Source organism: Anomaloglossus baeobatrachus, chromosome 8 (genome assembly GCF_048569485.1).
Source record: "Anomaloglossus baeobatrachus isolate aAnoBae1 chromosome 8, aAnoBae1.hap1, whole genome shotgun sequence".
Classification (NCBI taxonomy): domain Eukaryota; kingdom Metazoa; phylum Chordata; class Amphibia; order Anura; family Aromobatidae; genus Anomaloglossus; species Anomaloglossus baeobatrachus.
Window position 1 is genome coordinate 208,527,083 of NC_134360.1, and position 14,483 is coordinate 208,541,565.

At 52.3% G+C, this 14,483-nt stretch overlaps 1 protein-coding gene across 1 annotated transcript in view; it reads left to right on the top strand.

Annotated features, from left to right (window-relative positions):
• NDC1 (NDC1 transmembrane nucleoporin) overlaps positions 1-14,272 on the top strand; it is a 130,457-nt gene extending 116,185 nt beyond the window's left edge. Inside the window, 3 exon segments of the mRNA XM_075321079.1 lie at positions 496-596; positions 13,719-13,879; positions 13,957-14,272. Of these exon segments, the coding sequence (XP_075177194.1) occupies positions 496-596; positions 13,719-13,879; positions 13,957-14,020 (326 nt within the window). The 3' untranslated portion in view covers positions 14,021-14,272.
• The last annotated feature ends 211 nt before the right edge of the window (positions 14,273-14,483 follow it).

Genomic DNA, 14,483 nt, shown 5'->3' on the forward strand with positions numbered 1-14,483 from the left:
GTTTGTGCGTAAACATCGGCATAAAAGGGGACTGGTAGGATGGCATTACTAAACAATGGGCACATTACTGCAGGGGACATTACTAAACAATGGGCTCATTACTGCAGGGGACATTACTAAACAATATACTAGATTATATACGGTATATCCCAAATATTTTAACTGGAAAAGTTGGGGGTTGTCTTATACGCGGGAAAATACGGTAACCAAAACACAATACAGAGTTGTATGAAAATTATGCTTATTTCCTGAAGAATGCAAGTATTTATTAAACTATATAAATCAGGACAGGCGACATAGTTAAGATTTAATATGATCTGTTTTCATATTGTTGATGTTGCACGTGTTTAGTCTTTTAATAATAATTTGCACTGTTTTTATATCACTCCTACACATTATCATAAATGTATCTGAAGTACAAACTAGTTATGTAATCACTTTGATTGCACCATTTGTGCAATAATCCCGGGTTTCTATTATATTTTTTTTTTTCAGCTTTGTCTAATCTGGTATCAGCATCGTTCTCAGAAGACAGAATGGGAGTTGTGCAGACGACCCTCTCCACCATACTCTCCACCCTTCTTACTCTACAAGAGGTGAGTGTGTCACCAGCTGCTACCTGCCTGAGACAAAAAGTTAAAAATGCAGAGGGAAGAAGTACACTTCTGGAATGAATATACGTCAAAATGGTAAAAGCACAGTTTGACGTAAAGTTCTCACCTTTGTGAGTGGTGCACCTTGCTCATGTCAATAACATCATATCCAATGGATATGTCATATCTGGTTGACGGCTGGGGATTTGTCAGTATTCTGCAGGGTTCCTCATAGCCTTGTCCTGAGTGGAGCAGAGATGCGCATGTTCTGCTTTCACTCCAGTAGTACATCGCTGGACGATTTCCACCAGTCTCACAGACCTATGAATGAAGCAATCACGTGCACCTTCACCCCTTTGATGACAGGTCAGAAGATATTTTGGGAGTGACCTCTCCATCGCTTCATTGGAGGACACAGGAAACCATGGGAGAATGTTGCTACCACTAGGAGGCTGACACTATGCAAAAAAAGTAACCCTTCCACAGCAGGTTACACCCAACAACTGGAACCAAGCTAATCCGTTGTACCTGATTAGCCAGATAGCTCACTCAAGAAAATATCTCCTGTCAGCTTCCCTAGAAAACGTAGGGTGTTCAACCTTAGTGTCTAGCAATATCGCAGCCATCTGCCAGTCTCTATGGCTTTAAGACATGGATTGCTGATGCGGCATCCAAGAGGTTTCTCATCAGCCTTCATTTCCAGGGTTCCCTGCTCTTTGGAACCCAGGCGGACTTGATCATTTGGGATGCAAAAGTTGGAAGAGTTCCTCGCTTCCCGAACAAAAGCCTAAGCGCCCTCTTCCCAGAAGACTGACTGTTCATTTTCTCTTTCGTCAGTTTTCGTCTCCTGGGGCTTACTGTTGTTGGGAAGAAGTCAGATGAAGGAGGAAAAGAAAAAAACCCTCCTTCAGAGCAGCCCCCTCCTTGAGGTCACGTGGGCATCAAAATAGATCGGCAACATCTAGATCTCACAGATTTTCCTCCTTATGACTGGGCTCCCACCTGGGGAACGTATCCGGGGCGATTGTCTCCGTCTGTTTCATGCTGCATGGCTCTTGGTAGTCGAGGATACCTGGTTTAGGAGAGTGGTCTCTTCTGGCTACAAAAGATTTCTTCTCTATCGGTTGGTCTCACTTTTTTGAGTCCCATCCCCAAAGGGGTACTCTCCTTGGTACCTGGGATTTCAAGACTATCTCTTGTCTTCGCCAATCATATGTTATCTTCCCCATTTGGTTCCATGAGTGTTTTTCAGGTTTTTGTTCAAACCTGTTTGTGGCCCCAAAGAAGGAGGGCTCGGTCTCACCCATCCTGGATTTCAAACACTTGAACATGCAAGTTCGCCTACGGCATTTCAGAATGGGGTCTATTTGCAGCGTAAAAGTGTTACAAACTAAATATGCACCCTATAAAAAGGACTGTGGACTATGCTAATGTGTCCGTTTTCTTTGTCGCTCCATTGGGAGACCCAGACAATTGGGTGTATAGGCTATGCCTCCGGAGGCCGCACAAAGTATTACACTAAAAGTGTAAAGCCCCTCCCCTTCTGCCTATACACCCCCCGTGCTCCCACGGGCTCCTCAGTTTTTATGCTTTGTGCGAAGGAGGCAGACCTGCACACATAGCTCCACAGATTAGTCAGCAGCAGCTGCTGACTATGTCGGATGGAAGAAAAGTGGGCCCATATAGGGCCCCCAGCATGCTCCCTTCTCACCCCACTCTTGGCGGTGTTGTTAAGGTTGAGGTATCCATTGCGGGTACGGAGGCTGGAGCCCACATGCTGTTTTCCTTCCCCATCCCCCTTAGGGCTCTGGGTGAAGTGGGATCCCATCGGTCTCCAGGCACTGAGACCGTGCTTCATCCACAACTCCTGGGAGCCTGCTGGATAGGAGCCGGGTATCGTTCAGGGACATGGCCCTGCTACTTTAAGGTACTCTGTGTCCCCGTGGGGACCACGCACAGCAACACTCCAGCATTGCTGGGTGTGCTAGTGCACCGGGGACCGCGGCGCTGACCGCCTTTGTGCCATTATACACTGCAGCGTCGCTGAGTGTGTGTGTGTATGGGGACTACCGCGCTGACCGCCGCTGCCATTGTTTTTACTGAGGCGCGGCTGGGACTGTTAGTGCGCCGGGGACTCTGCGTCGGCCGTGCTTATACGGCGGCCGCGCTTATAACTCGAGTCCCCGGCTTTTTGGGCCTAGTCTCCGTTTCTTCCCGCCCTCAGCCCTGCCAGTCAGGGGAAGGGCGGGACGCTGTACAGCACGGCAGCACTGAGGGCTGGAGCATGCTTTGCATACTCCACCCCCCTCACTGTGCACAGTGAGGCACCAGCTCCCGCACTTTCTGGGTCACGCCCACGGCTCCCTCCTCTCCTCAGGACGCCGGCAGCCATTCCTGTCAGCTCCTAGGACGCTGCAGAGGGGAGACAAACTCTGGGGGACCCAGGCAGGGATTCGGGTGGCCACACAACCGCTTTAAGCGGCCGGTAAGCAGCACCTGAGGTGCTGACCCCACTTGTGTAGAAGTGTGTTTATAGTTTATATGTTTGCTATACTTTACACTGTATGGTGCACAGTTGATTTCTGGTTATATACCCTGTTGTGTTGCTCAAAGGACAACAAAACACAGGCTTACTATGCTGCCTGCGCCGCATGTACGTTACCGGCACAACCAGCTAACACTGGTTCCACTGACCCTCATTGTGGGCCCCTGTGGCACTTACTCAGCCGGAGCCTCTGCTAAGGGGGGCCCAGGGGGAACAACCAGCTAACACTGTCCAGGTGACAGGGACGGAGTTTGCAGTTTTTACTGACAGACTTTCTGAGACTATGGCTAAAATACTAGAAGCTTTGCAGTCCAGACCGGTATCTCAGACCATGGGCACTGTGGAATCACTGCCCCCTAGTTCCCCTCAGTTGGAACAACAATGTTCCCCCGGGGTGTCTCATAGATCCCAGGGTGAGGTCTCTGACACGGACCGCAGTCCCAGACCGCCTAAGCGAGCTCGCTTGGAAATCCCCTCGACCTCATCACATTGTTCAGGGTCTCAGAGAGATGACTCTCTGTATGATGAAGCGGAGGTAGCTGATCAGGATTCTGATCCTGTAGCCGCTCTCAACCTTGATACCCCTGATGGGGACGCCATAGTGAATGATCTTATTGCGTCCATAAATATGAGGCTGGATATTTCTCCCTCAGCTCCTCCAGCAGAGGAGTCACCTTCTCAGCAAGAGAAGTTCCGTTTCAGGTCCCCCAAGCGTACAGCGAGTATGTTTCTGGATCACTCCGACTTCAGAGAGGCAGTCCAGAAACACCGAGTTTGTCCAGATAAGCGTTTTTTCCAAGCGCCTTAAGGATACACGTTATCCCTTCCCCCCTGACGTGGTCAAGGGCTGGACTCAATGTCCCAAGGTGGATCCTCCAATCTCTAGACTGGCGGCTAGATCTATAGTTGCAGTTGAAGATGGGGCTTCACTCAAGGATGCCACTGCCAGACAGATGGAGCTCTGGTTCAAATCCATCTATGAGGCTATCGGCGCGTCTTTCGCTCCAGCATTCGCAGCAGTATGGGCACTCCAAGCTATCTCAGCGGGTCAAGCCCAAATTGACGCACTCACACGTACGTCTGCGCCGCTAGTGGCTTCCATAACCTCTCAAACGTTGGCATTTGCGTCCTACGCTATTAATGCTATCCTGGACTCTGCGAGCCGTACGGCGGTTGCAGCCGACAATTCGGTGGGGGCCTTGTGGCTACGGGAACCGCCGGAGGTGCCGCTACCAAGGCGGCTTCCTCATGACATACGACAGCCTCACACCGCATCCTCGGTCGGAGGCAGGCTCTCCCTCTTCTGTGACACCTGGCTGCCACAGGTAAAAGACCGATGGGTGAGAGACATTCTGTCTCACGGTTACAGGATAGAGTTCAGCTCTCGTCCTCTGACTCGATTCTTCAGAACATCTCCGCCCCCCGAAAGAGCCGATGCTCTTCTGCAGGCGGTGGGCACTCTTAAGGCACAAGGAGTGGTGATCCCTGTTCCTCTTCAGCAACAGGGTCACGGTTTTTACTCCAACCTGTTTGTGGGTCCAAAGAACGACGGGTCTTTCCGTCCTGTCCTGGACCTACAACTGCTCAACAAACACGTAAAGACCAGGCGGTTCCGGATGGAATCCCTCCGCTCCGTCATCGCCTCAATGTCCCAAGGAGATTTCCTTGCATCGAGCGATATCAAAGATGCTTATCTTCACGTTCTGATTGCTCCAGAGCATCAGCGCTTCCTGCGCTTCGCCATAGGAGACGAACACTTTCCAGTTCGTGGCACTGCCGTTCGGCCTGGCGACAGCCCCCCGGGTTTTCACCAAGGTCATGGCTACAGTAGTCGCGGTCCTCCACTGCCAAGGTCACTCGGTGATCCCTTACTTAGACGCTCCGCTAGTCAAGGCTTCCAAGAGGCATGCCAGCACAGCCTCAACGCTACTCTAGAGACTATAGAGTTTCGGGTGGATCATCAATTTTCCAAAGTCAAATCTGACACCGGCCCAATCGCTGACATATCTTGACATGGAGTTTCATACCCTCTCAGCGATAGTGAAGCTTCCGCTGAACAAGCAGCGTTCACTACAGACGGGGGTGCAATATCTCCTTCAAGGTCAGTCACTCCCCTTGAGGCGCCTCATGCACTTCCTCGGGAAGATGGTGGCAGCAATGGAGGCAGCCCCTTTCGCGCAGTTTCACCTGCGTCCTCTTCAATGGGACATCCTACGCAAATGGGACAGGAAACCGACGTCCCTCGACAGGAACGTCTCCCTCTCTCAGGCAATCAAAGCTTCCCTTCGGTGGTGGCTTCTTCCCACTTCATTATCGAGGGGGAATTCCTTCCTACTCCCATCCTGGGCGGTGGTCACGACGGACGCGAGTCTGTCAGGGTGGGGAGCAGTTTTTCTCCACCACAGGGCTCAGGGTACGTGGACTCAGCAAGAGTCCTCGCTTCAGATCAATGTTCTGGAGATCAGGGGAGTGTATCTGGCCCTAAACGCGTTCCAGCAGTGGTTGGAAGGCAAGCAGATCCGAATTCAGTCGGACAACTCCACAGCGGTGGCATACATCAACCACCAAGGCGGGACACGCAGTCGGCAAGCCTTCCAGGAAGTCCGGCGGATTCTACTGTGGGTGGAAGCCACAGCCTCCACCATATCCGCAGTTCACATCCCAGGCGTAGAAAACTGGGGAGCAGACTTTCTCAGTCGCCAGGGCATGGACGCAGGGGAATGGTCCCTTCACCAGGACGGGTTTCAGGAGATATGTTGCCGCTGGGGCATGCCGGACGTCGACCTAATGGCGTCCCGGCACAACAACAAGGTACCGACGTTCATGGCACGGTCTCAAGATCCCAGAGCTATGGGGCAGACGCCTTAGTTCAGGACTGGTCGCAGTTTCAGCTCACTTACGTGTTCCCTCCGTTGGCACTGTTGCCCAGAGTGTTACGCAAGATCAGGGCCGGCTGCCGCCGCGTCATCCTCGTCGCTCCAGACTGGCCGAGGAGGTCGTGGTACCCGGATCTGTGGCATCTCACGGTCGGCCAACCGTGGGCACTACCAGACCGACCAGACTTGCTGTCTCAAGGGCCGTTTTAACATCTGAATTCTGCGGCCCTCAACCTGACTGTGTGGCCATTGAGTCCTGGATCCTAGCGTCTTCAGGATTATCTCAAGAGGTCATTGCCACTATCAGACAGGCTAGGAAACCAACGTCCGCCAAGATCTACCACAGGACGTGGAAAATATTCCTGTCGTGGTGCTCTGCTCGGGGTTTTTCTCCCTGGCCATTTGCCTTGCCCCCTTTTCTGTCCCTCCTTCAATTTGGACGGGAAAAGGGTTTGTCGCTCGGCTCCCTTAAGGGACAAGTCTCAGCGCTCTCTGTGTTTTTCCAGAAGCGCCTAGCCAGACTTCCACAGGTACGCACGTTCCTGCAGGGGGTTTGTCACATCGTTCCTCCTTACAAACGGCTGTTAGAACCCTGGGATCTGAACAGGGTGCTGATGGTTCTTCAGAAACCACCATTCGAGCCTATGAGGGATATTTCTCTCACGCCTTTCGCAGAAAGTGGTTTTCCTAGTAGCAGTCACTTCACTTCGGAGAGTGTCTGAGCTAGCAGCGTTGTCGTGCAAAGCCCCTTTCTTTGTCGCTCCATTGGGAGACCCAGACAATTGGGTGTATAGACTATGCCTCCGGAGGCCGCACAAAGTATTACACTTAAAAGTGTTAAGCCCCTCCCCTTCTGCCTATACACCCCCCGTGCTCCCACGGGCTCCCCAGTTTTTTGCTTTGTGCGAAGGAGGTCAGACACGCACGCACAGCTCCACAGATTGGTCAGCAGCAGCTGCTGACCATGTCGGATGGAAGAAAAGTGGGCCCATATAGAGCCCCCAGCATGCTCCCTTCTCACCCCACTCTTGTCGGTGGTGTTGTAAGGTTGAGGTATCCATTGCGGGTACGGAGGCTGGAGCCCACATGCTGTTTTCCTTCCCCATCCCCCTCAGGGCTCTGGGTGAAGTGGGATCCTATCGGTCTCCAGGCACTGAGACCGTGCTTCATCCACAACTCCTGTGGAGCCTGCTGGATAGGAGCCGGGTATCGTTCAGGGACATGGCCCTGCTTCTTGGAGGTACTCTGTATCCCTGTGGGGACAGCGCACAGCAACACTCCAGCTTTGCTGGGTGTGCTAGTGCACCGGGGACCACGGCGCTGACCGGGTTAATATGTGCCATTACACACTCAGCGTTGCTGAGTGTGTTTATGTATAGGGACTGCCGCACTGACCGCCGCGGCCATGGAAACACTGCGGCGTGGCTGGGACTTGTAGTGCGCCGGGGACTTTCACGCCCGCCGAGCTTTTACGGCGGCCGCGTTTATTACTAGAGTCCCCGGCTTTTTGCGGCCTAGTTTCCTTTCCTCCCGCCCACAGCCCTGACAGGCAGGGGAAGGGCGGGACGCTGCACAGAACGAGCAGCACTGAGGGCTGGAGCATGCTTTGCATACTCCACCCCTCTCACTGTGCACAGTGCGGGCACCAGTTCCCGCTCTTTCTGTGTCATGCCCACGGCTCCCTCCTCTCCTCAGGACGCCGGCAGCCATTCCTGTCAGCTCCTCGGACGCTGCAGAGGGGGACAAAGTCTGGGAGACCCAGGCAGGGACTCTGGTGGCCTCACAACCGCTTTAGGCGGGTGGTAAGCAGCACCTGTGGTGCTAGCCCCATTGTGCAGTAGTGTAACATTATATGTTTATGGTATATATGTTTTACACTGTAGGGTGCACAGTTGATTTCTGGCTATATACCCTATTGTGTTACTCAGGGAAGATAATAGCATGGCGCCCACGAAAGGCAGGGGTGCCAAAACACAGGCTTATTATGTTGCCTGCGCCGCATGTACGACCCCGCTACCGGCAGGTTCCACTGACCCTCATTGTGTGCACTGTTCGGCCCCTGTGGCACTTACTCAGCCGGAGCCTCTGCTAAGAGGGGCCCAGGGGGAGCCACCTGCTAACACTGTTCAGGTGACGGGGACGGAGTTTGCAAAACTCTCTGAGACTATGGCTAAGATACTAGAAGCTTTGCAGTCCAGGCCGGTATCTCAGCACAGGGACTCTGTTGAATCTTTGTTCCCTGGCCCACCTCAGCTGGACCAACAATGTCCTCCCGGGGTATCTCATGGATCCCAGGCTGAGGGTTCTGACACAGACCCCAGCCCCAGACCGACTAAGCGAGCTCGCTTAGATTTTCCCTCGACATCATCATATTGTGCAGGGTCTCAGAGGGGGGAATCTCTGGTTGATGATGCGGAGACAGCTGATCAGGATTCTGATCCCGAGGTAGCTCTCAATCTTGATACTCCGGACGGGGACGCCATAGTGAACGACCTTATTGCGTCCATCAATCGTATGTTGGATATTTCTCCTTCAGCTCCTCCGGTGGAGGAGTCAGCTTCTCAGCAGGAGAAATTCCGTTTCAGGTTTCCCAAGCGTACACCGAGTATGTTTCTGGACCACTCTGATTTCAGAGAGGCAGTCCAGAATCACCATGCTTGTCCAGATAAGCGTTTTTCTAAGCGCCTTAAGGATACACGTTATCCTTTTCCCCCTGACGTGGTCAAAAGTTGGGCTCAGTGTCCCAAAGTGGATTCTGCAATCTCCAGACTGGCAGCTAGATCCATACTTGCAGTGGAAGATGGGGCTTCACTCAAAGATGCCACTGACAGGCAGATGGAACTCTGGTTGAAATCCATCTATGAAGCTATCGGCGCTTCTTTTGCCCCAGCGTTCGCAGCCGTATGGGCGCTACAAGCTATCTCAGCAGGTCAAGCGCAAATTGACGCAGCCACACGCACGTCCGCGCCACAGGTGGCGTCCATAACCACTCAGACGTCGGCATTTGCGTCTTACGCTATTAATGCTGTCCTGGACTCTGCGAGCCGTACGGCGGTTGCAGCCGCCAATTCGGTGGTACTCCGCAGGGCCTTGTGGCTACGGGAATGGGAGGCAGATTCTGTTTCCAAAAAGCGCTTAACCAGTTTGCCAATTTCTGGCGACCCGATTGTTTGGCGAGCGTTTGGATGAAATCATCAAACAATCCAAGGGAAAGGATACATCCTTACCCCAGCCCAAACCGAACATACCCCAACAGAGGAAGGGGCAGTCGAGGTTTCGGTCCTTTCGGGGCGCGGGCAGGTCCCAGTTCTCCTCGTCCAAAAGGCCTCAGAAAGATCAAAGGAACTCTGACGCATGGCGGTCTAAGTCACGTCCTAAAAAGGCCACCGGAGGTGCCGCTACCAAAGCGGCTTCCTCATGACTTTCGGCCTCCTCACTCCGCATCTTCGGTCGGTGGCAGGCTCTCCCGCTTTTGCGACGCCTGGCTGCCACGGGTAAAAGACCGTTGGATGAGAGACATTCTGTCTCACGGTTACAAGATAGAGTTCACCTCTCGTCCCCCGACTCGATTCTTCAGGTCATCCCCGCCTCCCGAGCGAGCCGAGGCTCTTCTGCAGGCACTGGGCACTCTGAAGGCAGAAGGAGTGGTGGTCCCTGTTCCTCTTCAGCAACAGGACCACGGTTTTTACTCCAACTTGTTTGTGGTCCCAAAGAAGGACGGGTCTTTCCGTCCTGTCCTGGACCTGAAACTTCTCAACAAACACGTAACGACCAGGCGGTTCCGGATGGAATCCCTCCGCTCCGTCATCGCCTCAATGTCCCAAGGAGATTTCCTTACATCGATCGATATCAAAGATGCTTATCTCCACGTACCGATTGCTCCAGAGCACCAGCGCTTCTTGCGCTTCGCCATAGAAAACGAACACCTGCAGTTCGTGGCACTGCCGTTCGGCCTGGCAACAGCCCCACGGGTTTTCACCAAGGTTATGGCTACTGTAGTAGCGGTCCTCCACTCTCAGGGTCACTCGGTGATCCCTTACTTGGACGATCTCCTGATCAAGGCACCCTCTCAAGAGGCATGCCAACACAGCCTCGACGCTACCCTGGAGACTCTCCAGAGTTTCGGGTGGATCATCAATTTTCCAAAGTCAAATCTGACACCGGACCAATCGCTCACATACCTTGGCATGGAGTTTCATACCCTCTCAGCGATAGTGAAGCTTCCGCTGATCAAGCAGCAGTCACTACAGACAGGGGTACAATCTCTCCTTCAAGGCCAGTCACACCCCTTGAGGCGCCTCATGCACTTCCTGGGGAAGATGGTGGCAGCAATGGAGGCAGTTCCTTTCGCGCAGTTTTACCTGCGTCCTCTTCAATGGGACATCCTACGCAAATGGGACAGGAAGCCGACGTCCCTCGACAGGAACGTCTCCCTCTCTCAGGCGACCAAAGCTTCCCTTCGGTGGTGGCTTCTTCCCACTTCATTATCGAAGGGGAAATCCTTCCTACCCCCATCCTGGGAGGTGGTCACGACGGACGCGAGTCTGTCAGGGTGGGGAGCGGTTTTTCTCCACCACAGGGCTCAGGGTACGTGGACCCAGCAAGAGTCCTCGCTTCAGATCAATGTTCTGGAAATACGGGCAGTGTATCTTGCCCTGAAAGCGTTCCAGCAGTGGCTGGAAGGCAAGCAGATCAGAATTCAGTCGGACAATTCCACAGCGGTGGCATACATCAACCACCAAGGCGGCACACGCAGTCGGCAAGCCTTCCAGGAAGTCCGGCGGATTTTGATGTGGGTGGAAGCCACGGCCTCCACCATCTCTGCAGTTCACATTCCAGGCGTGGAAAACTGGGAAGCAGATTATCTCAGTCGCCAGGGCATGGACGCAGGGGAATGGTCCCTTCACCCGGACGTGTTTCAGGAGATCTGTTGCCGCTGGGGGGTGCCGGACATCGACCTCATGGCGTCCCGGCACAACAACAAGGTACCGACGTTCATGGCACGGTCTCAAGATCCCAGAGCTCTGGCGGCAGACGCCTTAGTTCAGGATTGGTCGCAGTTTCAGCTCCCTTATGTGTTTCCTCCGCTGGCACTGTTGCCCAGAGTGTTGCGCAAGATCAGGGCCGACTGCCGCCGCGTCATCCTCGTCGCTCCAGACTGGCCGAGGCGGTCGTGGTACCCGGATCTGTGGCATCTCACGGTCGGCCAACCGTGGGCACTACCAGACCGACCAGACTTGCTATCTCAAGGGCCGTTTTTCCATCTGAATTCTGCGGCCCTCAACCTGACTGTGTGGCCATTGAGTCCTGGATCCTAGCGTCTTCAGGGTTATCTCAAGACGTCATTGCCACTATGAGGCAGGCTAGGAAACCAACGTCCGCCAAGATCTACCACAGGACGTGGAAAATTTTCCTGTCGTGGTGCTCTGCTCAGGGTTTTTCTCCCTGGCCTTTTGCCTTGCCCACTTTTCTGTCCTTCCTTCAATCTGGACTGGAAAAGGGTTTGTCGCTCGGCTCCCTTAAGGGACAAGTCTCAGCGCTCTCTGTGTTTTTCCAGAAGCGCCTAGCCAGACTTCCACAGGTACGCACGTTCCTGCAGGGGGTTTGTCACATAGTCCCTCCTTACAAGCGGCCGTTAGAACCCTGGGATCTGAACAGGGTGCTGATGGTTCTTCAGAAACCACCTTTCGAGCCAATGAGAGATATTTCTCTCTCACGCCTTTCGCAGAAAGTGGTTTTTCTAGTAGCAGTTACTTCACTTCGGAGAGTGTCTGAGCTAGCAGCGCTGTCATGCAAAGCCCCTTTCCTGGTTTTTCACCAGGACAAGGTGGTTCTGCGTCCGGTTCCGGAATTTCTCCCTAAGGTGGTATCCCCCTTTCATCTCAATCAGGGTATCTCCTTACCCTCTTTTTGTCCTCATCCAGTTCACCAATGTGAAAAGGATTTGCACTTGATTAGATCTGGTGAGAGCACTCAGACTCTACATTTCTCGTACGGCGCCCCTGCGCCGCTCGGATGCACTCTTTGTCCTTGTCGCTGGCCAGCGTAAAGGGTCACAGGCTTCCAAATCAAGCCTGGCTCGGTGGATCAAGGAACCAATTCTCGAAGCTTACCGTTCTGCTGGGCTTCCGGTTCCCTCAGGGCTGAAGGCCCATTCTACCAGAGCCGTGGGTGCGTCCTGGGCTTTGAGGCACCAGGCTACGGCTCAGCAGGTGTGTCAGGCGGCTACCTGGTCGAGCCTGCACACTTTCACGAAACACTATCAGGTGCATACCTATGCTTCGGCGGATGCCAGCATAGGCAGACGAGTCCTTCAGGCGGCGGTTGCCCACCTGTAGGAAGGGGCCGTTTTACGGCTCTATTACTAGGTATTATTGTACCCACCCAGGGACTGCTTTTGGACGTCCCAATTGTCTGGGTCTCCCAATGGAGCGACAAAGAAGAAGGGAATTTTGTTTACTTACCGTAAATTCCTTTTCTTCTAGCTCCAATTGGGAGACCCAGCACCCGCCCCTGTTTTTTTGTGTACACATGTTGTTCATGTTGAATGGTTTCAGTTCTCCGATATTCCTTCGGATTGAATTTACTTTAAACCAGTTTATAATTTTTTCCTCCTTCTTGCTTTTGCACCAAAACTGAGGAGCCCGTGGGAGCACGGGGGGTGTATAGGCAGAAGGGGAGGGGCTTTACACTTTTAGTGTAATACTTTGTGCGGCCTCCGGAGGCATAGCCTATACACCCAATTGTCTGGGTCTCCCAATTGGAGCTAGAAGAAAAGGAATTTACGGTAAGTAAACAAAATTCCCTTCTTTGGTAAATATTTATAATTCTCATTAATTAACAATTAGGAACTCTACATCTGTGCCTTTCTTCAGTTCCTCCAGGGCGTTTCCATACTATGTACTCGCTGCTTATCACAGAACTCTTATTACAGCCCATGAGCAATGAAATCTAAAACTTTCCAAGTTATTAAAGAATAAAGGTTTGCTCTGGTGCTGCTCACTGCCTCGGACAGGCGCTCCTTCTGATAGGACGGGCGCTCCTTCTGATAGGACGGGCGCTCCTTCTGATAGGACGGGCGCTCCTTCTGATAGGACGGGCGCTCCTTCTGATAGGACGGGCGCTCCTTCTGATAGGACGGGCGCTCCTTCTGATAGGACGGGCGCTCCTTCTGATAGGACGGGCGCTCCTTCTGATAGGACGGGCGCTCCTTCTGATAGGACGGGCGCTCCTTCTGATAGGACGGGCGCTCCTTCTGATAGGACGGGCGCTCCTTCTGATAGGACGGGCGCTCCTTCTGATAGGACGGGCGCTCCTTCTGATAGGACGGGCGCTCCTTCTGATAGGACGGGCGCTCCTTCTGATAGGACGGGCGCTCCTTCTGATAGGACGGGCGCTCCTTCTGATAGGACGGGCGCTCCTTCTGATAGGACGGGCGCTCCTTCTGATGGGACAGGCGCATGACATGTCCGGGCAGACTTCTTGCCGTCATCCGCACAGCTTACCTCTAAAGTCGACAGTCCAGAAACAGCCCTTTAATTAATTTCCAAAAATATTAGTGGAATGACACACAAAGCAGATTTTTTTTTTATTTTTTCCTCCAGAAACCCTCTTGTACTCCAAGAATTGCTGGTACTCATATTCCCAGGAGTGCTGCCAAAATCATCTAAAAATATGCTATTTAAAGAGTAATTTCTATTTCAGGCTGTAGAAAAGCATTTTAAACTTCCACACGCCTCCAGCAAACCGACCAGACCTACATCGAGCCTTGTAGATTCCTCCTACAAGACGCTAAGGTTCGCTGTCAGATCCACCCTGAAGACTGCAATCTACAGGATTACCACTACATTTGGCGAGCACCTGCAGTAAGTATCTGATATAACGGGCTGTTGATTACATTTTAATAAACTGGATTAAACCTGGACCTGTCTCTCGTCTCCAGCGCTGTTCCTGTATCTTCAGAGCATCGGAAAAAACTGCAGCAATTTCTTGACTTCAAGGAATGATCTATCTGCAGGAAAGCGACGTGTGACATCCTGCGCATCTGCCCTGTTACCGGACCGCATCCGACATCACAAGAGTATTCACTGTAAAATAGCCCACCAGCAATTCTTATTACGGCCTTTATTTATTTGTCGTGTCCTCTCTGACTTGTCTCCTTTTTGGTCCTCTTGAAATGTTTTTGTCTATGTTTTGGTACTTTTAAAATTAAAGTGCAATCAACTTTACAACATTAAAGGTGAACAGTTTTGAAACAATGGGCGGTTTACATTTTATTTGTACCTTGCTCCAACCATCGTAAATAATAAATGATATTAGTAACCAAAAAAATGCCAGTTTATACAAAGGGTCCTATACAAGCTGGAAATCCAATAGAAAAAACACCTTACCATTAAATATGCCACTTTTGGTAGAAAAACACTCACGGGTAAATATTAATCTTTGCTGTAAATGTATTTTACAGTAGGG